General features: G+C 37.2%; 1 protein-coding gene across 2 annotated transcripts in view; it reads right to left on the minus strand.

Moving 5' to 3' along the window:
• olfm1b (olfactomedin 1b) overlaps positions 1-23,014 on the minus strand; it is a 72,895-nt gene that overhangs the window by 37,136 nt on the left and 12,745 nt on the right. Inside the window, exons 1-3 of one of the 2 annotated variants that reach the window (XM_056446080.1) lie at positions 5,269-5,777; positions 3,784-3,933; positions 338-493 (exon numbers count right to left, since the gene is read on the minus strand). In XM_056446080.1, the coding sequence (XP_056302055.1) occupies positions 338-493; positions 3,784-3,933; positions 5,269-5,418 (456 nt within the window). In that variant the 5' untranslated portion in view covers positions 5,419-5,777. Of the gene's footprint in view, positions 1-337; positions 494-3,783; positions 3,934-5,268; positions 5,778-23,014 lie in introns of those variants that run through there. The other variant, XM_056446081.1, reaches the window with a different exon arrangement.

Raw genomic sequence — 23,014 nt, forward strand, 5'->3', positions numbered from 1 at the left:
AGCAAGAAACAACACACTCAGCACAGGGAGCTAACTCGCTAACTAGCTAACACATTCGCAGTCACACACACAGTCTCACACACTCACACACACACACGCTTGTGTTATAAAGTGCAAACAAAATCACATTTCATGCATGAAACTGAAATGTGCAGATCCTGAAATTATTTAGTTGATTTTAAGGTGTCAAAAACAATGCTTTAATGTCTGACAGGTCTGCATATTTCGCTAAAAACACACAAGCATTTATAGTTGTGCATACATGCAGTAGTCTGTGGTGTGTTATTGTGCGTGTGTTGCATCCATATGGCCTGAGGTGTGCGTTGTGGGTGTTTACCTTGTATTGCTTGGCGATGTTTTGTTTGTGGTTCTCCTCCACCTGTCTGAATTTGGTCTCCAGGCCACGGAGTTGATCCTCCATCTTTACCACGTACTGCAGGTCCCTCTGGGTCCGCTGGTCCAACACTTGAATTGATTGCGTCATGTTTTGCACCTAAAAACACATATGGAAGGTACCAGGGAATACAATGAGTTTAGTACATAAACACATGTTATATTTTTATTACTGTGTTATCTTTTGATTAGGTGCCACAAATAATCATTTATTCATAATAATAATAATAATTCTGTGATCATTTTTGCTAAATATTCATTTTATTTCTCTGTTTGAATGAATTTTGTCAGAATATTGTTTTTTATTGTTATTTAATTATGAAAAATAATACGTTTGCTTAAAGATTTTGTAAAAATTATATTGTTATTATAATTATTTTGAAAGTATATATAATAATACTAGACAATTATATATAATATTAATAATTCATGAAAATGTTCACAATAAAATTACTATTTTTATGTGAAAATATTATTTTCTATAATATGTTTTCCACTTTAGACCAAATAAAATAACGTTTTCTGTTGTTATTTACTAGAATGTATTGATTAGGTGCAACAAATAATAATTTAATAATAATAATAATAATTTTATGATCATTCATTCATTTTCTTTTCGGCTTAGTCCCTTTATTAATCTGGGGTTGCCACAGCGGAATGAACCGCCAACTTATCCAGCATATGTTTTACGCAGCGGATGCCCTTCCAGCTGCAACCCATCACTGGGGAACACCCATACACTCTCATTCACACTCATACACTACGAACAATTTTTTAGCTTACCCAATTCACCTGTACAACATGTCTTTGGACTTGTGGGGGAAACTGGAGCACCGGGAGTAAACCCACGCAAACGCAGAGAGAACATGCAAACTCCACACAGAAATGCCAACTGGCCCTGCCGAGGTTCAAACCAGCGACCTTCTTGCTGTGAGGCGACAGCACTACCTACTGCGCCACCACATCGCCAATTTCATAATTTTTGCTAAATATTCATTTTTTTCTGTTATAAATTTAGTCATAATATTGTTTTCATTGTAATTTAATTATAATACGTTTGCTTACAGATTTTGTAAAAATTATTTTGTTATTATAATTAGTTTAATTAATATGTAATTAGGCTGATAAGTATATATAATACTACTAGACAATAGTATATAATAATAATTCATGATAATTTTCATAAAATATTGCCTTTATTTTTTATGTGAAAATATTATTTTCTATAATGTTATCCACTTTAGACAAAATAACTAGTATTTTTATTGTTATATAATTATGCAAAATAATTAGTTTGCTTACAGATTTTGTCAAAATTATGTTCTATTTATTTTGTAAGCTGATATGTAATTAGGCTGATGAGTATATATAATCATACTAGACAATTATATATATAATTTTTTTTATATATTAAAAAATTACTTTATTTTTATGTGAAAATATTATTTTCTTTAATGTTATCTACTCTGAACAAAATAAAATAGTGTTTTCTGTTGTTATTTACTGAAATGTTTTGATTAGGTGCCACAAATAATCATTTAAACATAATAATAATTATTATTTTGTGATCATGTTTGCTAAATATTAGTTTTATTTCTCTGTTGGAATGGATTTTGTCAGAATATTGTTTTATATTGTTATTGTAATATTGGTATTGTTATTTAATTGTGCAAAATAATTAGTTTGCTTACAGATTTTGTAAAAATTACATAATAATTTACATTTTTTTGTAAGCTAATATGCCATTAGGCTGATAAGTAAACTAGATAATTGTATATAATAATTCATGGGACTTTCCACAAAATATTGACTATTTTAATTTGAAAATATAAGTATTTTATTGTAAAACAAATTCTGTGCCTTCAAATTTTGTTAAATACTTTCATCATTATTATTATTATATAGTTTATTTTAACGTTTTAAAAATATTTAATTTATCAATTAATTTTGATAACTTTTAGACTCTTTCAATGTGATATTTGCTCTTCTAAAATTAGACTAGAAAACATGGTCTATATATACATAATAGTTCTGTCTGTTTCTTGAATATGATTGGCTGATAGCCGTGTGATATTCTGCAATAACAGCACTCGTACAGCCTCTTGTGTATTACTCCGCCCACATAGAGTGACAGCAGATCAACAAACTCACTACAGTTTGACAAATATTGCAGCTGTTGGACAACATAATGTACTTTGGAAGTTTTTTCAGGCGAGGTTGGAGTTGTTTAGATTGCAACTTTGCAGTTTATTTATGAGGACAGTGCCTATTTTACATATTTATATTGATAATTTTGGAGATACAGCGCTTCGGCATCCATCAGCTTGTCATACTGAGCAGAGCAAAGACGGTTGACGTTAGAGACGGTTAGAGACCACATAATAACCCCTTAGAGGAATAAAACTCAACGTAATTTCAAACCACAGCTGATCAAATCATTATTAAACAGGTAAGCGACTTTCTAAATCGATCTCTCTTTTGTATGTTGTAGTGCTGTATTTATACCATAGTAATCTGGTAATGTTTGCTTTGCTTTGGCTTTTTCGGTGATAATTATTGTGATCTCCCTGTGAAATACTGGGAAATCTCTGTAGACTGATGGCATTTCATGTTGTTCAGCCTTATAATCTTACAATGTGAGCAAAATCACGTGTTTTGTCATCATTTTAGACATTACCCTAGAGAATCATTCAAATACTAGCTCTAAAGTGACCTCATACAAAAGGATTTTGAGACTCTCCATGTTTGATTCTCTTTTTTTATATAGATACAATTACTGTTGTATAAACGCAGTATCACACTCGTAGCAGTGCAATGTGTCTGTATACCATCACTGCTGGCACACTAAGACAATGCACACCTCCCACCAGTCCTGATATGTAGCCATATTGCACTGCTACGAGTGTGATATTGCTCACACACACACACACACACACACACACACACACACACACACACACACACACACACACACACACACACACATATATATATATATATATATATATATATATATATATATATATATATATATATATATATATATATATATATTTTTTTTTACTATTTCTGTACATACAATTCTAGTGACCTTCAGAAAACTAGTCAGTGCTTCAGCTTTTCCAGATCTGCTAATGATCTGATGTGTTCGCAGAGTTGCATCATTGTCTATCAGAGAGAAAGCTGTTTTCTTCAGCACCCGTCCTGCTCCAGAGGAACTAATTAACTCTCCCTGTTTATATGTGAACGATAATGCTGTCAATGAGTTGCCTCTGGGTCACTTTAATCTCTGGAGGAAAACTCTGGTCGTCTGTGGCGACCGTACAGTACATTAGAGATAACATGACGCCCAAGGGCAAACCAGTAAAGCGCTGCAGGTCAGCAGTTCACCTTCTCCAGTAGTTGGCGCAGTTGTTTGGTGCGGGCATCTCTCGAGCACATGGTCTGCTGAGGTGCCACGACTGTACACACACACCTGCCCTCGCTGTCCTGAGCCGAGCTGTACACCTGCCAGGACTCCTCTGGGTTAGCGGGTAAAACCTGGCAGAGGACAAACAGAAAACATTACAGCATTCAGAGCTTCACTATAAACACATGACACAAGATTACACAAAACCCCATCTGCTTCAGGCCACGCCCACATCCCCACCCTCCAATCAAAGCGCAGCAGCATGACTTCCACTAGCAGGTAGATGACTGTCATCTTCTTTTAAGTAAACAGATGTATTGTTGCGTTTGACCGGCAGCTGTTAGACAGAGAGGATCTGGTCTCTTTCAGCTGTGTGGCATTCTTGACTTCCAGATCCAATCACAGTCTGTCTGAGAGTGAAGAACAGATGGAGGATTGATCAACATCCGCTGGAGAGTCCTAAATCTCCACAGTCTCCAAACCAATGCTGTACTTATGGAATATTACAACACTGCAAACTGATTTTCATTCTGTCTGCTTTGCAGTTTTTTCCTGTTATATTCCATTTTAATCTGGTCCCATGAAAAGCCTTTTGTTAATGCTTTGTACACTCTGAAAAAAGGTACAAACTTGTGTCCGGGATGCTGCCTTTGGTTACAAAAGCTAAAAGGTACTAATTTATACACCTTTGGGAGTAATAAGCTACAATTTTAGAATTAATATTGCACAAATATGTACTTTTTAGATTTTATACACTAAGGATTCGCCCCAGTGTGTTGGGTTGGTTGGGTGTGGATATTAAAATTGTTCATTAAAAGACAACAAATTGCGTAAAATAAGCAAATAATATTAAAGTGTTTGGGATTTATGTGTTCTGTTAAGTGGTTATTGAAGAATGTGCGCAAACAGAAACGGTAGTAAAGCGTGACGTAATCATGTTTAACTTTCTTTTTTTTATTTTTTTAGCTCTTTGATCTTTCCATTGCGCTTCTCCCCGTCTCATCCTACAGTGAAATCACAAACCATGCATGGCTCTTGATACCACATTAACTGTTACACAACATCAGTTTTGGTTTAATGAAATAGTTTTATTTAGTAGGGCGAATTGGAGCGCTCATACTGAAAAAATAGATGTTTACTGAGATGTTCGAAATTCCGTGACATCAGAACGTCTGCGAACGGCACTTAAGAACGCGCAAGAGGTGTCAGATACAAACGGAAGAATTCGGAATAAAAAATAAATAAAAAATTAACATTAGAAAAAAATACAATCAATAAAAGCTATGCGTGTTTTAATTACTAGAGCGCGCACTGTGCAAACGCCCCCTTTATCGAAAAATGGAGAGTTGCCTTCCACCCAAGTGTGCGAATGAAAAAAAAAAAAAAAAAAAGATTTTTGCATATTAAACGCTTATTTTCTTAACTTTCTGACAGAATTTTCAGTGCAAATAACCCAGGAGACTTACTCCTATACTCCGGTCCGGATAGCCGCCCTGCGCCGCGGTCAGTTTGGTGGTGTTCAGTCCCACTAGTGATGGCAGAGTCTGGGACATCCAGTTGGTGATCATGGCCATGGTGCTGAGCACCACACCGATCTTCAGCAAAGGCACCGACATCTCTGCGCGCTTACCCAAACTCTCATTCTACAAAAGCCATCGGGGAACCGTAACGGCAAGCATCGCTGCCCGTGCGCGCCTCGTGCATCTCCATCATCCGCATCATCTCCACTAAAGGTCCCGGTTCGAACGGTCTCAGGGTGCTCATCTTGAGGTTCAACGGAGTCCGGTGTGTTTGAAGTAATGAAAGCCGAGCAGTCTGCGCGCGCGCTGGTCCCGTCTGGTGTCTTTTCCGTTATCCGTGCCTCTTTTGTGTGCGTTCACGCCCTTTTTGGTCCGCCTTCCCCACGCAAGTGAATTACTCAGGATGGATTACAACTGCACACACCGACTGCTCTCCGTGGAGGAGAAAAGAGGCGGCGCCACGCGCTCCTATATAAGGGATGCGCGCGCGTGATGTCAAGCGCACCTCTGCTCACGAGACTCGCCTCCCGGGATTTGCACATGGCAGCGGATCAAGTTAATGGCCCGATATTGTCACAGGCACGCGCCTGGAACGATTGTAAACGAAACATCCCAATGTCGCGCTCCACTCCGGGTCAAGAGAACTGAGTGAATAATGAACATATTTCTCTCCCTCTTACTGCTCCCCAATATAACCCTCACTGTCGACGGTGTGCAGATTATATTCATAATTCAACAGGCATCAGGTTTTCTGTCAGTTCGACTTGATGCTTTTCTGGTTTGGCCAAATGTGCATTTTGGAGCCTCACATTGAATTGCAAACTAAGTTTAAAAAGAGAAAGGAATAAAATAATAAATCTAAAGCATATAAAACTATAACTCACCGTCATGAGACACTCTATCATTGTTTTTCATTAATTAAAGAACTCTCAAGAGGCCTCGCTCATTTTGACGACTGGGAAATAAAGGCCAATATAAGCGGCGTACTTGATTGAAATGTTTTATTGCAACGTCAATACATGACACGCACATGCGTAGACGGATTGGTAGTAAAGACTGAAGTATATAGAGGCACAGGGCCCAGAAAGGACCCTTGCATAAACACATCCAGTGCCGTGAGTGCGTTAACACAGTTTGCATTAGAATGACTCGAGCGCCCCCGTGTCGTGATAGACGGTATTGTAATGCAATTACACAGAGCGCTACCTGGCTGACAGTATGACAGAATGGGCAGAGAACAGACTCGTGCATCACGTGTTTAACACCTATTATTCACAGACCTAGACATGTCAGAGAGTAGTCGTGACACAGTAAGGGGTGCAGAATGTGTCGTAGTTAGATGTGCATAAATCGTGATGCTAAAAATAACATAAATAAATGGGGAAACCGGGACTGGGATGTCGTTTCTTATTCTAGCGCATATTTCTCAGTGTTTTGTGTCAGTTTAGGCTAAATAAACGTTTATTTTTCTCAGTAAAATAAATATAGCTCAACTTTTTATGCTAAACTTTATTTTATCTGTCTTTAGCGGCAAGTTGTCACAACAACAACCTGCTGTTAAAACAGTTAAGAGAATAGTCATTTCTGAAATGGCATGGATATAATATATAGCATTGTTATTTAAAAGGGTTAACTTTAAATATAGCATGGCCAATTGTTACTCAAACCTATACACAATAACTTTTATTAGGTTCACTTGTTCACACGCAGATATTAACATACTAATATCTTATATTTTATCCTATAAGTTAAAAGAAAATACACAATCCCGCATTCTTTAATAAATAAGCAGATTATAAGACCAAAATAAACTGTTATTTTGGAAAAAGCAGGAATATGTCAAAGGTATGGCACTTTACAGAGTGACCTTTGAGTGAGAAAGAGAGACCGAGAGAGAGACTCTAGGAGTGTCAGGCACCCAGTTGTGTCTCTGTCAGCATATCCAACCTCACTTTAATAAAACATCACACACAAAACATCTAAAACACTGAATCTAGGGCACATATTCTTACTGGGCCTGTCACTGTCTATTACACACACACACACACCATGATCCAGTCTTTCTGTTAAGGACTCATTCTGTTGTCAATTACACATCGTTGTGTCCTTAGAAGCAGGTGTTTCCCACAGACCACAGGAAGACTTGGTGGCGTATAACTTTACTTGCGTATAACAGAATATCCAAAAATGTTATTTTATAAACAATACAAGTGAAAAGTAAGGCAAGTGTAAAAATGTGCACTGTGTTTCTCACATGCAATAATGCTAGAGAGCCTGAAATTCTTGCAACCATGGAGACATTTGTGAGAGACCGTTTAAAATGATTTTCAGCTGCTGCGTAATATGCTGCTGCGCCTGCTTCAGCTATTGTATGGCAGCAAAGTTCCTTAATTATTATACGCAATAATAAGAGTAGCCACATTGGTCTAGAAAATAGCAATTTTGTCCGTCTTAATACACAATGTAACTTCAGAAGAGTCAAGCTTTAAATTGGAAAATGATGGAAGCACTGATCGTTTTTGAGCGAGATGCTAATGGTCTAATCTGAATCAATGATTTATGCTAAGCTAAGCTAAAAGTGCTCCCGCCAGACGCAAAGATCGGCTGAATGGATTCAAAAAATGGTAAAAATTGAACTCTGGTAGACTTGTATAATGTGTCAATAATGTCCCTTTAAGATTTTCCCATCACGTACATCCTTTATAAAGCTCAGTTTACAGGCTATTATAGATAACCTAGGAAGTCAGGCAAGGTCTCATTTTGAATTTAGAAAAAAAATTGTTCACATACAAATTAAGAGTGATTAATCATGAAAATTCTTGCATAAAACAATATTTGAAGGTTTTCTGCACATCTTTTCATCACATAACATGATTTGCTGCAGTATGGTAGAATTAATCAAAGTTCCTTTATTATTACGCAAGAATGAGAGTATAATTCTTACACATATCGACTTAGGAAATAGCATCTTTTCATGTTCCATCAGTCTTAGTGCTCGATGTAACTTCAGAAAAGTCAAGGATTACATACTGTAGGAAAATGATGGAAACTCTTTGGTCATTTTTGAGCGAGATGCTAATGGTCTAATCTGAATCAATGAGTTATGCTAAGCTAAAGGTGCTGCAATCAGACCCATAGATCGTCTGAATGGATGTAAAAATGGTAAAACTCATCAGTTTGACTATGAGGGAGTGGTATATTGAGCCTATTGTCAAAATAATATGTTCCTTTAAGACTTTGTTAGCAAACATGTTCATCTTTTACATAAAGCTTCGTTTACAGGCTATTATACACTCCCCGGCCACATTATTAGGTACATCTTGCTAGTACCAGGTTGGACCCCTTTTTGCCTTCAGAACTGCCTTAATCCTTCATGGCAAAGATTCAACAAGGTGCTGGAAATATTCCTCAGAGATTTTGGTCCATATTGACATGATAGCATCACGCAGTTGCTGTAGATTTGTTGGCTGCACATCCATGATGTGAATCTTTCGTTTCACCACATCCCAAAGATGCTCTATTGGATTGAGCCTGGTGACTGTGGAGGCTCTTTGAGTACAGTAACTCAATATCATGTTCAAGAAGCCAGTCTGAGATGATTCACTCTTTATGACATGGTGTGTTATCCTGCTGGAAGTGCCCATCAGAAGATGGGCACACTGTGGTCATAAAGGGATGGACATGGTTTGCAACAATACTCAGGCAGGCTGTGGTGTTGACATGTTGCTCAGTTGGTACTAATGGGCCCAAAGTGTTCTAAGAAAATATCCCCCACACCATTACACCACCACCACCAGCCTGAACCGTTGATACAAGGCAGGATGGATCCATGCTTTCATGTTGTTGATGCTAAATTCTGACCCTACCATCCGAATGTTGCAGCAGAAATCGACTTATCAGACCAGGCAACGTTTCTCCAATCTTCTACTGTCCATTTTTGGTGAGACTGTGCCAATTGTAGCCTCAGTTTCCTGTACTTAGTTGACAGGAGTGGCACCGGGTGAGGTCTTCTGCTGCTGTAGCCCATCTGCCTCAAGGTTGGACATGTTGTGCGTTCAAAGATGCTTCTGAAGACCTCGGTTGTAACAAGTGGTTATTTGAGTTACTGTTGCCTTTCTATCAGCTGGAACCAGTCTGGCCATTCTCCTCTCACCTCTGGCATCAACAAGGCATTTGTGCCCACAGAACTGCCACTCACTGGATATTTTCTCTTTTTCGGACCATTCTCTGTAAACCCTAGAGATAGTTGTGCGTGAAAATCTCAGTAGATCAGCAGGTTCTGAAATACTCTGACCAGCCTGTCTGGCACCAACAACCATCTCACATTCAAAATCTCCTTTCTTCCTCATTCTGATGCTTAGTTTGAACTGCAGCCGATCGTCTTGACCATGTCTACATGCCCAAATGCATTTAGTTGCTGCCATGTGATTTGCTGATTAGAAATTTGCATTAACACCGGTGAGTGTAAATAACCCACAGTAGGAAGTCAGACAAGGTCTTATTTAAAATTTTATAACAAGCTGTACCAATAAAAAGCGATTAATCATGAAAATTCTTCCATAAAGCCATTTTAAAGGTTTCCTGCACATCTTTTCAACAGATAACATGATTTCCTGCAGTACGGTTGGATTTTGTGTGAGAGGAGCGACATAAAAGAGAGCTGTACTGAATGAATGATAGAGCTATAGAAATAGAAGGTCACCTCAGCACAAATCACTCTGCTCTTCAATTTGTTTGGCCTTGAGATCTCTATGTGTGTGCCATTGGAACCGGGCTTGTTTTTATTTCAGAGATGAATGCGTAGCACATTACCGAAACATGGTAGGAGGATGTTTTGCATAAAAATACCCAGAATGGGCTCTCGATGTTGGGCTGACCTCGTGTCACGGCCTCGGACTTGTAACCGGCAAATAGACACTTATCTACAAATTAGTGCCCACGGGAGGTTGTTTTTCATTTTGGATGTAACATTTGGTCTCGTTAGTTCTCTCTGAATTTGACCGTGTTAATTAAATACTTATTCTGAATGCAGCTTTCTTGATGAAAGCTGACAATGTTTTAATTATAAAACTGTGCAAAATAATACTTTTCAATAAAGCAAATTTTGGCTAATGAATCAAACAATCAAACTTGATGCCAAATGTCTAGGTTGATTAATTCATGCAACTCTAGGAACTTAATTGGGTTGGTTTGCTATTTCTCTATGCACATTAGCTAGAGAATATGAATGACAACATACACTACCGGACAAGAGTCTTGTTGTCGATCCCAGTTGTAAGAGCAACAAATAATAACTTGACTTCTAGTTGATCATTTGGGAAAGGGGCAGAAGGTAGATTTTTCTGATGAATCATCAGTTGAACTGCATCCCAATCATCACTAATACTGCAGAAGACCTATTGAAACCCACATAAACCCAAGATTCTCATAGAAATCAGTCAAGTTTGGTGAAGGAAAAGTCATGGTTTGGGGTTACATTCAGTAAATTTTACATCAGGTACAATTAACTTTTCAATATAATGTAAAATTTACTAAATGTTTAACCTAACAATCCTAAATGATGTAAGTAAAAGTTAATTGATTATTTTTTGAGTCTATATTTATTGAAATGAATGCAGTAATGTTAAGTTCTTGTTTTAGCAGAAGAAACATTGCTTTTATCAATTTAAATAATATTATTAGTTACACCGCAGTAAATTTGGTGTAACTTGGTTTAATTAAGACACACATTTCCACATGAACTGTGTTATTTTACTTTATTTTAAGTAAATTGAACCTAAGAACAAAATTACTTTAAAAATGCTTACAGATCTCACATTGTAAAAAGCGATTAGTTACTTAAAGTAAGTAAACCAATTGCCTTAAAAGCAACAAATTGACTCCACAAAGATAATGTACTGTAAGTAAACCCATTATAACTTGGAACTGTTAAGTTAATAAAATTTTTATAAATATGCTAATTGTAATAATTTTTTTTAAGTCAACTAATACCTTTTTGACTATTTTAGCGCATCCGTTTTCAAATAATTACTGTAAATATTGTAATATTACATATTTGGTGCTTTATTAAGTCTATAAAATCTCCAATTATAATCTGTATTGAATTTAGAAGACACAGTGGAGTCTGGAAGAGCACATTATTTTAGTTACTGTCATTTTGCTATATAGAGAAAAGCTGAAAAAAACCCTAATATAATAATTCCAGGTGTACTGGAAAAAGTGATTAGTTTACTTAAAAAAAATGTGAGTACAATTAGCATAATTATAAAAATTAAGTCAACTAAATAGTTCCAAGTTACAATGGGTTTACTTACATAATTTTCGTGAAGTCAACTTGTTGCTTTTAAGGCAATTGGTTTACTCACTTTAAGTACCTATAATCACTTTTTACAGCGAGCTTGTGTTAGCACAGATATGGCTCTCTGAGTGAAGCCTCAAACATGAATGCTGATAATAAAAATGCCAAGACTCAACGCATGAGTGCTCCTCCTCTGCAAGGTGGTGACCTTAAAACTAAAAACCATACTCAAAACTCTTCTTAATCTTCAAACTAATGAAGATTGAACTCTAACAAGTCTTTCTCTCACATTTAAACATGCTTTTATTTCCAAAATATTCTCCTCTTAATTCAATCCCATGCAAAGCATACTCGGAAACTGAATATCCATTGCAGCATATCTATTATTAAAATGTACTTAATGTTACTAGGTTTACGACAATTAGAAAATAATTAAATATTACAGGTAAATTAATATTGATATTTAACTTTTTCCACTCATTTCAGTTATTACATGAAGTAATTCTGTAAATATTAAATACTTAAAAATTATATATAATATAATAGAAATTATAGTTTTCCTTGACACTTAATATTAAAGTTTAAAAATTATGAGAGAAAATGTATTAGATTTGACTCCACCAAAACATAATTTCTTTCAGTGTAGGACACAAAACTTTTGTCAGGTAGTGTAGTTAAGGCATCAAATTACAAATTAAGCTTGTATTGTGGTATATTAAAGGCATATTTTACCTCAAATTGACAATTTGCTATTAATTTACTGATCTTCAGGGCTTCCACATTGTATGTGACTGACTGCACTGTAGTTACTTTAAAAAGTAAGTTAACCTGCTGCTTTTAAAGCAACAAGTTGACTTAAAAAAATGTTAGATGGTGGCTCAGTGGTTAGCACCGTCGCCTCACAGCAAGAAGGTCACTGGTTCTGGGTCAGTTGGCATTTCTGTGTGGATTTTGCATGTTCTCCCCATGTTGGCGTGGGTTTCCTCCGGGTGCTCCGGTTTCCCCCACAGTCCAAAGACATGTGGTGTAGGTGAACAGGGTAAACAAAATTGCCCATTGTGTACGAGTGTGTGTGTGAAGTCCAGAGTGTATGGCTGTTTCCAAGTACTGGGTTGACTGAGTACACAGTACTCCCGTTTTTCCTGGGAGTCTCCCATATTTCTCCATGTATTGTAATCTCCCGTATTGTTCTGTCTCCCGGAATTCCACCCGCCCAACCGCTCCAGCTTTTTAGTACAGTCCGGCCTGAAACCTGGTCTTCTCGCACCAAACCCAACGCGCAACCATCCCCATACCCCCTCCCCATACCTCACTCTTCACTTCGCGCGCATTTGATGAACTAAATGTTGGCAGGTATGGTTGCGGCTGGAAGGGCATCCGCTGTGAGAAACATATGCCAGAATAGTTGGCGGTTCATTCCTCTGTGGTGACCCCTGATAAATAAGAGACTAAACCGAAGGAAAATGAATGAACGAATGAACTTAAAAACATGTGCAAGAGCATCACGTTTTTATTCACCACTTCTCTATAATCTGAATGTTCAGCACAAACTAATGGATACGTTTTCTAAAAGGCCTCATATGGTCAGTCAGGTACACGTTGCTATTAATTCTAAAAGGAGATCTGTAGTAAACGTCTGATATGAATGTTTTATATATATATATCGGCATTCTCTAAGGCAACAGCGATCAATTTTACTTTCATCAACGTGAGAGCAGCAAAACCGCAACCTCAAATTGGGATTCCCTTTAACACTGTTCTTTTTTATCACCTTTAATAATTCATGCGGAGGCTGCGCGATTTCTGCAGCCCCCAGCAAAACGATAATATCCAGGAGCGCCGGATGATGATTGGTTGAGGAAGTACCAGCAGAAACCAGACCGAGCTGCCGGACAGAAGGAGAGCGTGGCAGCAGTAAGTCATCTGTAATGGTCTACAGTAAAGCCTTCAAGCTTGAGGCTCTGTGTAGAAAAAAAACAGTCCAACATGATATGAGTGATTTATCAGTGGAGTGTTGGTTCTGCAGCGTGGAGAGGAGGAGAGGAACACCTTCTCAGAAGTTTTTCTCCAGCAGAAACTTCAAATGGTCTGCTTGACTCGAGGGTGTGTGTGTTGCTGCAGAGGTGTTTGGAACGGAGCCCTGCTGCTTGAACATTTACTCTCTCCAGCCTCTGCGCCTCCTCTGTGTTCTCCGAGCAGTCTGTTCTTCCTGCTGTTTTGTAGAATATCCGTCCTACTGCTGCACGACGCGGGGATTTATTTTGTGATTTGGGGAAGTGATGTTTTATATCTTGGTAAAAGGGAAGGAGGCGCATGTGAGAACAGATGGTCGATTTTTTTTGTGTGCATTTCCTTGAAGAAAGTGTGTAAGTTTCACAGGGAAGATTCAAGGGTGTTTTGGGTTGTTGCCAGGGTGTTGCTATGCTAGAAGTGTACTTTAGATCTAAGTCAGTTATTGTGCTTGGATAGTTGGTAGTTGTTGTGTTTAGAATCATTGTCAGAATGATTCTGTTTCTGAAACAGTCATGTTTACATCGCCGACTCCCTCTGTCTCATCCACGTTAACATCTAAAACTAGCCTACGTACGGTCAGGGATGGCAGTAGTTATGATATGTGTATTCCAAATACGTATTTCAGTTATAAAATAACATTTGGTAATTTGTATTTGGCAGTGAGTAGTGCTGTCGCTTCACAGCAAGAAGGTCGCTGGTTCGAGCCTCGCCTGGGTCAGTTGCCATTTCTATGTGGAGTTTGCATGTTCTCCCTGTGTTGGTGTGGGTTTCCTCCAGGTGCTCCGGTTTCCCCCACAATCCAAAGACATGCACTATAGGTGAATTGGGTAAGCTAAATTTTTCGTAGTGTATGTGCGTGAATGAGAGTGTATGGGTGTTTCCCAATAATGGGTTGCGGCTGGAAAGGCATCCACTGCGTAAAACGTGTGCTGGATAATTTGGCGGTTCATTCCGCTGTGGCAATCCCTGATTAATAAATGGAGTAAGCCAAAAAGAAAATAAATGAATGAAGTTTTATTTGACAGGGTTGATGAAGGTGGCTCAATATTTGGTATCAAAATACTTTAGTGTCTTGTATTTTTGTAGTTTCAAAATACTGAAATAATTTGTAAGAAGTCTACATGATGACATCATAAAAATGCGACCTCTGATTGGAGCTTTCTCAGTGATTTGCCTAGAAATGAGATTAGAACAGAAAATTAAAATACAGAGCTCAGCATAATTGAGTACACTGCATTTTGAAAATGAATATCCATTTCTCAGGGAATATAGGCAATGTATTTTGGTGCATTTAAACAAAACAGATTTATTAAACAAGCATATTTATTAAAATAATATTTTGGTCACCAACCATCTAGAATAGAAAGATAATACAATTAAATTCAAGCAAAATATTGCAAAAAAAATGTATAAACTACATAATTTCAACAATTTTTTTCAATTTTCTTTGCTTCTCTTGATTTTTCCTCTTTTTAAAAAATTTTATTTAATATTTTTCTATAACATATAAATTTGGGTGCACTGGTTTGGACTGCTATCGTAAGTTATTTTGTTCGATTAGCTACAGATTTTGTCTTCAGTACTGACTAATCTGATGTATATGCACAAATAGTATATTCTATAGCTTCCTATTAAAAAGATTAATTTGTATTATAGGTACATTGAGGGATGTACTTATATATGCTGAGCACCGTATATTGTTTACCCAGTGTGTTTACATGCTCATAGTACAGCAAGTAATACAACAAACATTTAGTTTGGGCTAGCTTTTGCGGCTGGACATTGCTTTACAATGCCCTTGATGGGTAAACATTAGCCAGTGCGGGACTGTCTTTTGTTTCTCCAGGTGTGAATTTTTCATGACCCTTGTCACTCCTGCGCATAGAGCTGAGATGACCCAAAATAGATATACAAAATGTACAGTTGAAATCAGAATTATTAACCCCCTGAATTATTAGCCATCCTGTTTATTTTTTGCCCAATTTCTGTTTAATGGAGAGATTTTTTTCAACACATTTCTAAACATAATAGTTTTAATAACTCATTTCTAATAACTGATTTATTTTATCTTTGTCATGATGACAGTAAATAATATTTTACTAGATATTTTTCAAGACACTTCTATACAGCTTAAAGTGACATTTAAAAGCTTAACTAGGTTAATTAGGTTAACTAGGCAGGTAAGGGTAATTAGCCGAGTTATTGTATAAAGATGGTTTGTTCTGTAGACTATCGAGAAAAAATATAGCTTAAAGGGACTAATAATTCTGTCCTTAAAATTGTTTTAAAAAGAATTAAAAACTGCTTTTATTCTTGCCGAAATAAAACAAATAAGACTTTCTCAGGTAGAAAAAATATTATCAGACATACTGTGAAAATTTCCTTGCTCCGTTAAACATCATTTGGGAAATATTTAAAAATGAAAAAAAAAAATCAGAGGGGGGCTAATAATTCTGACTTCAACTGTAAACTGTAAAGGATACAGGTTAATATCCACTGCTGTATGGATATCCGTTATGTTCATGTACAAAATAAATCTGATTTAACATCCACAAACCGGGATTGAAGCATCTTCCGTTATAATTGTAAGTCTTGATGAAGACGGTAAAATCGCTATGACTCATTACAAACATCCACTGATTTAAAAATGTTTTAAACATGTAAAACTCATCCTTCAACTCATTTGATAATGATTGATGATCACAGAAAGCTGAACAGATCTTTTAATCCTGGCTTTGTGCTCTCTTGTTAATATGATTATACGCGTTAGTACAGAGACATGTTAATACGCGGCTGTCAATCAATTCGGTGGGCAGGGAAACCACACTCCTACGTTGTGGTGGGCCTCAAAATGGGAGCGATTTGGATCCTATTTTTAACGTCAGAAAAAAAAGTGACTTGTGTTTATATCACTCCAACATGACTGTAGACACACTATACCTACACACAGTTCTGTCCAAACAGCTTACAAAAGATGATTTCATTATAGGTGCCCTTTAAAGTAATGAAAAATCTTCTTTCCGTTAAACAGAAATTGATGAAAACAATAATAATTCAGGAGGGCTAATAATTCTGACTTCAACTGTATGTTTGCTAAAGTATATCTACAGTTAAAGTCAGAATTATTAGCTCCATTTTAATATTTTTTTCCTTTTAAAAAAATTTTTCAAATGATGTTTAACAGAGCAAGGAAATTTTCACAGTATGTCTGATAATATTTTTTCTTCTGGAGAAAGTCTTTTTTGTTTTATTTCAGCTAGAATAAAAGCAGTTTTTAATTTTTTAAAAGCCATTTTAAGGTCAATATTATTAGCCCCTTTAAGCTATATTTTTTCAATAGTCTACCGAACATACCACTGTTATCCAATAACTCGCCAAATTACCCTAACCTGCCTAGTTAACCGAATTAACCTAGTCAAGTCTTTAAATGTCACTTTAAGCTGAATAGAAGTGTCTTGAAAAATATCTAGTCAAATATTATTTACTGTCATCATGGCAAAGATAAAATAAATCAGTTATTAGAAATGAGTTATTAAAACTATCATGTTTAGAAATGTGTTGAATAAATCTTCTCTCTGTGAAACAGAAATTGGGGAAAAAAATAAACAGGGGGGCTAATAATTCTGACTTCAACTGTATATTGTTGATTTGATGGTTCAGCAGGTCAATACAAGAATGGTTTCACTGTTAATATGCTAAATTCCAAAAAAAATACGCTAAAGCGCTAACAGAAGCGGCTATTTGAACCTAATCTCTTTCTAATGCATGCCTTTTTACAAAACAATGAACACACACACACACATGCCCTTTCACACTTCAGATGATACAGAATTATATGATGGACAACACGAGCACAAAGAGCGAGTGTGCGCTGATGACGGATCTGTCCAGCCATCGATTGCAGATTTCAAGAAAAGTCTGCGTTCATGATTTATGGATTGTTTTGAGAGAAACAATGAGTGTCAAGAGGTGCTGAAATGCCATCATATAAACAACAGCTTGTGCTTCCTTTTAAACGCACACACACGCTAGCCTTTTGTCTCCCTTTCATACTCAAAACCAGACACACAATCGATTAAAGCCAGAGCTGTTACTAATATGATAATGCTTCTCATGCACAGGCTAGACCATTCTCCTCTGTGAGACCGTAGAGATGACCTTTATCTCCATGAAGGTGATAAGACCACAGAAGACACGTATCTGTACCGCGGTAATCAAGAACTAATCTCATTCATTCTACAGCTGGGGGAGCCGGGCATTAGAATGGGATACATTATCTATTTCTTTCACTCTCTCTCTCTCTCGCTCGCTCTCGTGTTAATGGAAGTTTGAATGGATTCTACATTTGGACTTAGGCTACATGGTGAAATACGATTAGGACATTAACACAAATTAAAAAGACAGCATAAGCGCCGCCGGGATCAGAAGCATCATGCAATGTGCTCTGTCAGAGTTATGAGCTACGTGGTAAATGCAAAACCCCCTTTTGGATCCCGCTTTGCCTTTAGAATTGCCTTCGTTTTTTACAGCATAGATTCAACAAGGTGCTGTAAACATTTCCCAAGGATTTCGGTTTATGTTGACATGATAATGTCATGCAGTTGCTTCATACCCCACAAAAAAAGATTTATTTACTTTGTTTTGGGGTTTTTTTTGGCTTCTTTTAGTCCAAATATCTAAAAAAATCTTAAATCAGGAAGCATTTTCTAGCATTTTCTAGCTATTGTCTTGTTTTAAAAAATAATTAAGTCAGTTTTTTCTTAAAACAAGCTAAATAATCTGCTAAATAGTCTTGTTTTTGCTTTTTACATAAGATTATTTTGTTGGTGGTGGTAATTTGTCATGACACTTGATAACTTTAATGGAAAAAAGGGCAACAATGTTTAAAGTCCCCATGGACCGGAAGCTGCGACCATTTTTTTTTTCATTTTGTGACGGAGTTCCAAGAGAAACATACTATTAAATGAGAAAACTCATTAAATGTTTTTTGTTACTATTGTACTATCTAAATATTCCTATCAAATGTGTTTTTAAATGCTGCTTGGATGTAGTAAAGTAGGCATTTCATTCATAAAGATTAGGAAAATGGTTTGGGGAGAGTTATTACAACGTAACAGACACCTCCTGCTCACCATTTCTGTTTGTTGTCAAAACTGACAGCTGGAGCAGCGTGATTAAATATATTAGCCACTAGGGCCACTAGGGCTGTGCGATTTGGGAAAAATATCTAAGTGCGATTATTTTATTTTATTTTTTTACACATATTGTGATTTCGATTTGATTTGCGATTTAATTTTGTAGTCAAGCTTCAGCTCAATAATCTGTATTGTAGCTTCTTACTGCTAAAACGCAGTAAGTGAAACTGAAAAGATATCAACTTATATTAGCGAACAACTCAGAAATTGTTTTTTGCTTGCTACTAGATTAAGCTGGCTTTTAGTTGACTTTTTTAGTTGACTCCTCATAGAGCCGATTGGTAAATGTAGCTTTGTGGACGCTACTGCGCTACTTGACTAATAAAAAAGCTTCGCTACTGAAAAGCTATTTGATTTAGAAAGTAGCGACGCTACCGCTACGCTACTGAGAAATGTAGTTAAGCTAGTAGCGTCACTACTTGTAGCGACGCTACTGCCCAACACTATTCGTCAGGTATGGCAAGCAACATCTGATAGACGTCATAGTGGTAACCAGGGCTTGACATTAACTTTTTTGATCACCAGCCACTTTGGCTAGTAGATTTCCAACACTACTAGCCACTCGCCATTTTCACTAGCCACGATTTTTTTGATGGGAAAATATATCATATGCATAAATTTGACTTTGACATGCTAAAATTACTGGATTTAGATTTTGTGTTATGTCCACATGCCTCCTCATTCATTTCACTGTTTTGTGTGTGTTGTGTATGAGCTTGCTCAATGTGCATGAGCAAATGGGTTGTGTTGCATTGCAATTAGTTTTTATTTCAGATGACTTTTCAGGGCTCAAAATTAAGGATTTACCAAATTTATCTCTGACCACACCCAAAATAAGAAATTATTTCTTAGCCACAAATTTTAAATGTGTCAAAACAAGCAACAAATAGCTGCACATAACATGCACTTTTTATTTCAACAAAGCTTTTGTTATATGCACAGTAATCTGTCCTGGCTAAATGTCCCAGATCACCAGTTAACTACATATAAATGGGGAGTTAGCCTCATAATAAAGCAATGTTATTGTAAAAAAAAAAGATAATTAAACCATGTTAACAAAAATAACTAGCAAAAGAAAGCAGGTGAAAAACATACCGTGAGTGATAATGAAAGGATGACGTGCACATGGTTCATTTTAGGCCTGTTAATAATTTGTTCAAAGTGAAGTTTAGTTATAAACAAATTTCGAGAGGATCACGAGCTTATGATTGCTAGCGGCTGGATCCGCATTATCCAATTCTCAATGCACCAATCAGACGACTCCTAAGCTACTACAAATACCCTGGGTGACGTACCACCGCTATCTTCGTTTTGAAGAATCCCCCCATCTACCCCTACTCCTCCTTCTTCCTAGATGGGTGACACGGTGGCCCAGTGCTTAGCACTGTTGCCTCACAGCAAGAATGTCTCTGGTTCTAGGCTTTACCAAACCAGCAGACATTTCTGTGCGGAGTTTGCATTTTCTCCCCGTGCTCACGTGGGTTTCCCCCGGGTTTACCGGTTTCCTCCCACCGTCCAAAAAACATGCAGCATAAGTTAATTGACTAATCCAAACTGGCACTATAGACATGCTCCTAGTAAATGGTTATCTCCCAAGAGCAATCACTGGCTGTTCATTGGTTATTACAGCGGGGGAGTTCTCGAGATCTACCTGAGCTCAAACTCCCCTCTCGCCTTGCAACGGGAGGGAGCCCCGGGCTCGAGGATCTTATGAGCTCAGGGCTCTCTCCCGGGACAGCATGCCAAACAAGCTTATAATTAATCATCAGCTAAGTGTGAACTCTTAAAAAATAATTAAAACAAAAGCAGCGACCACTGCTGCTTACAAAACTATATATTGTTAATCTTGAGCTCTTAAAAGCACTAGGCACGGTTGCTTCGCGCAAATATACGAGAGCACGCATGCTTTTTAACAGTCGCGCGCATCACATCACCTGTGCGCGTGAGTGATGATCCTCTCATTCGATATTTAGCTGCTTACTTTTGCTTGCGCAAACACAGTTATTTTTGTCAGTCGAGCTGCTTCTCGATTCTAAGATCACATTTGCATGAATACTGGCCCATCCTTATTGTCAACCGGCCAGAGCGGCTAGTGGCAGTGACTGTCTAACCCGCCACAGCTAAAATGTACCCGCATTTGGCGGGTTGGCGGGTGTTAATGTCAAGCCCTGGAGGTAACGTCCACACAACCTCAAGCTGTAACCTCATTGAACATTTAATTTGGTTGATTTTAGGTTGGAAGTTGGACATTGACGTCGACCCCATTTTCATTTACATAAAATGCAACGTCCCCACGACGTTGGGGTACAACGCCAATCAGACTTCGTGTTGGCGTCCACCACACCAGATCTGTAGCTCTTTCAAGACATGATAGTAAATCACATTTTAAATTGCAAATCACAATTTTGATCAAATAAATCACAATTCAATTTCTTCTCCAGCCCTATAGTTTACTGCAAACCCTGACTCTACCGTCAGACCGTTGCAGCAGAACTCGACACTCATCAGACCAGGCATCTGCAACTAATCTTCTGTTCTTCAATTGTGGTGAGCTTGTGTGAATTGTGCGCTCAGGTTTCTGTTTCTCACCTCCTGCAAGATTTGATATACGTTGTGTTTAGAGATGCCCTTTGTATCTTGTTTGTAACAAGTTGTTATCTGAAGCTACTGTTTAGTTTTTTCATCAGCTCCTCTGAACTCTGGCATTGTCCCCAGAACTGTTCACTGGATATTCTCACTTTTTCGTCCCATTCTCTTTAAACCCTAGAGATTGTTATGTGTGGAAATGCTAGTAGATCAGCAGTTTCTGAAATACTCAGGCAAGCCCTTCTGGCATCAACTTTCAACATTCAAAATCCCCTTTCCTTCCCCATTCTGATGCTCAGTTTGACTATCAGCTGATCTTTTCACCACGTCTATGTGCCTAAATTGTTGCACGTCATTTGCATTAAAAGTTCTATCAGCATTACATTTTGTATTTTTTCACACTCTAAAAAAATTATGGGTTGCCAATGTGTTGTTAATGTTTTTCAATTAAATTCAGTGATGAACGGTAACTAAATATTTTTACTTCACTTCTTAAGTACATTTTTAGGTATCAGAATATTTTTTATTTGATGAAAATTGTGCTTTCACTACATCCTAAAAACAACATATTGTACATTTTACTCCCCTATGTTTCCTAAAGGAGGCCAGGTATAAAGTTATTTTGAAGGGAAGAACTCATCACCTGCTCAGAGATGCAATTCTAGTGTATTGGTAAACAAGCTGAATTTTGTTAATTAACCTGTTAAATTGGTTCACAAATTGTACTGAACAAATACTTTGTGAATTGTACTGACATCTGTTTCCACATCTGTTTTCCAGTCAACAACTCACTGATTCAAATGATCCATTCAGAGTGAGGCCCAATCTCAATTCTATGTTTTTTCTACTTCACCTTGGCCCTTGAGTGATATAAAACAATTTTGATCACATAGGGCCCCATCATACACCCGGCGCAAGGTGCGACGCAATTGTTGTTTGCTAGATTTAGCTCGGCACAAGAGTCGTTTTGACATTTAGCGGCACGCTGTTTAAATAGCAAATGCATTTGTGCTCATATGTGCGCCCTTAGGCGTTCTGGTCTAAAAAAGGGTGTGTGTTGAGGCACGTTACTATTTTGAGGAACTATAATAGACTGTTCAATAGACCAGATCAAACAGGTCTAAAGTCCAGCGCAAAGTGCATTATTTGTGCGCCTCGCTTAAACATTGCTTAATAAACACAGGATGTACGCAAATATCTTTACAAATAAAAAAGAATTAAAGTATTAAAATATTACAAAAATGTTTATTTTCTAGCCTACAAAAATACAAAAACCATACCTTCATGCCTTCTTCATCTCAGGCTGTGCGTACAACACATTTCCCTATCTACGAGAGTGAAAGTAAATAATGACTTTAATAGGATTAAGGTGATCAAAAAGCCCTGTTTTGAGCTTATGTAGGCCTACAGTTCAAAATTCATGTTTAACTGAATAAACACAAGTAAACACAAGCTACTTATTGAACATGCTTTATTTTCATCACCAATTATCATAGTAGAACAGTTTCTCAAGCAGTTTGTGATGCATTTTGGAAACAGGAGATGAGCTCTTGGTCTAATGCGCCACCTGGCTTGAGAAACCCGTTCTCAAAAACTTACA

The sequence above is a fragment of the Danio aesculapii genome, chromosome 21 (assembly GCF_903798145.1).
Source record: "Danio aesculapii chromosome 21, fDanAes4.1, whole genome shotgun sequence".
Lineage (NCBI taxonomy): Eukaryota > Metazoa > Chordata > Actinopteri > Cypriniformes > Danionidae > Danio > Danio aesculapii.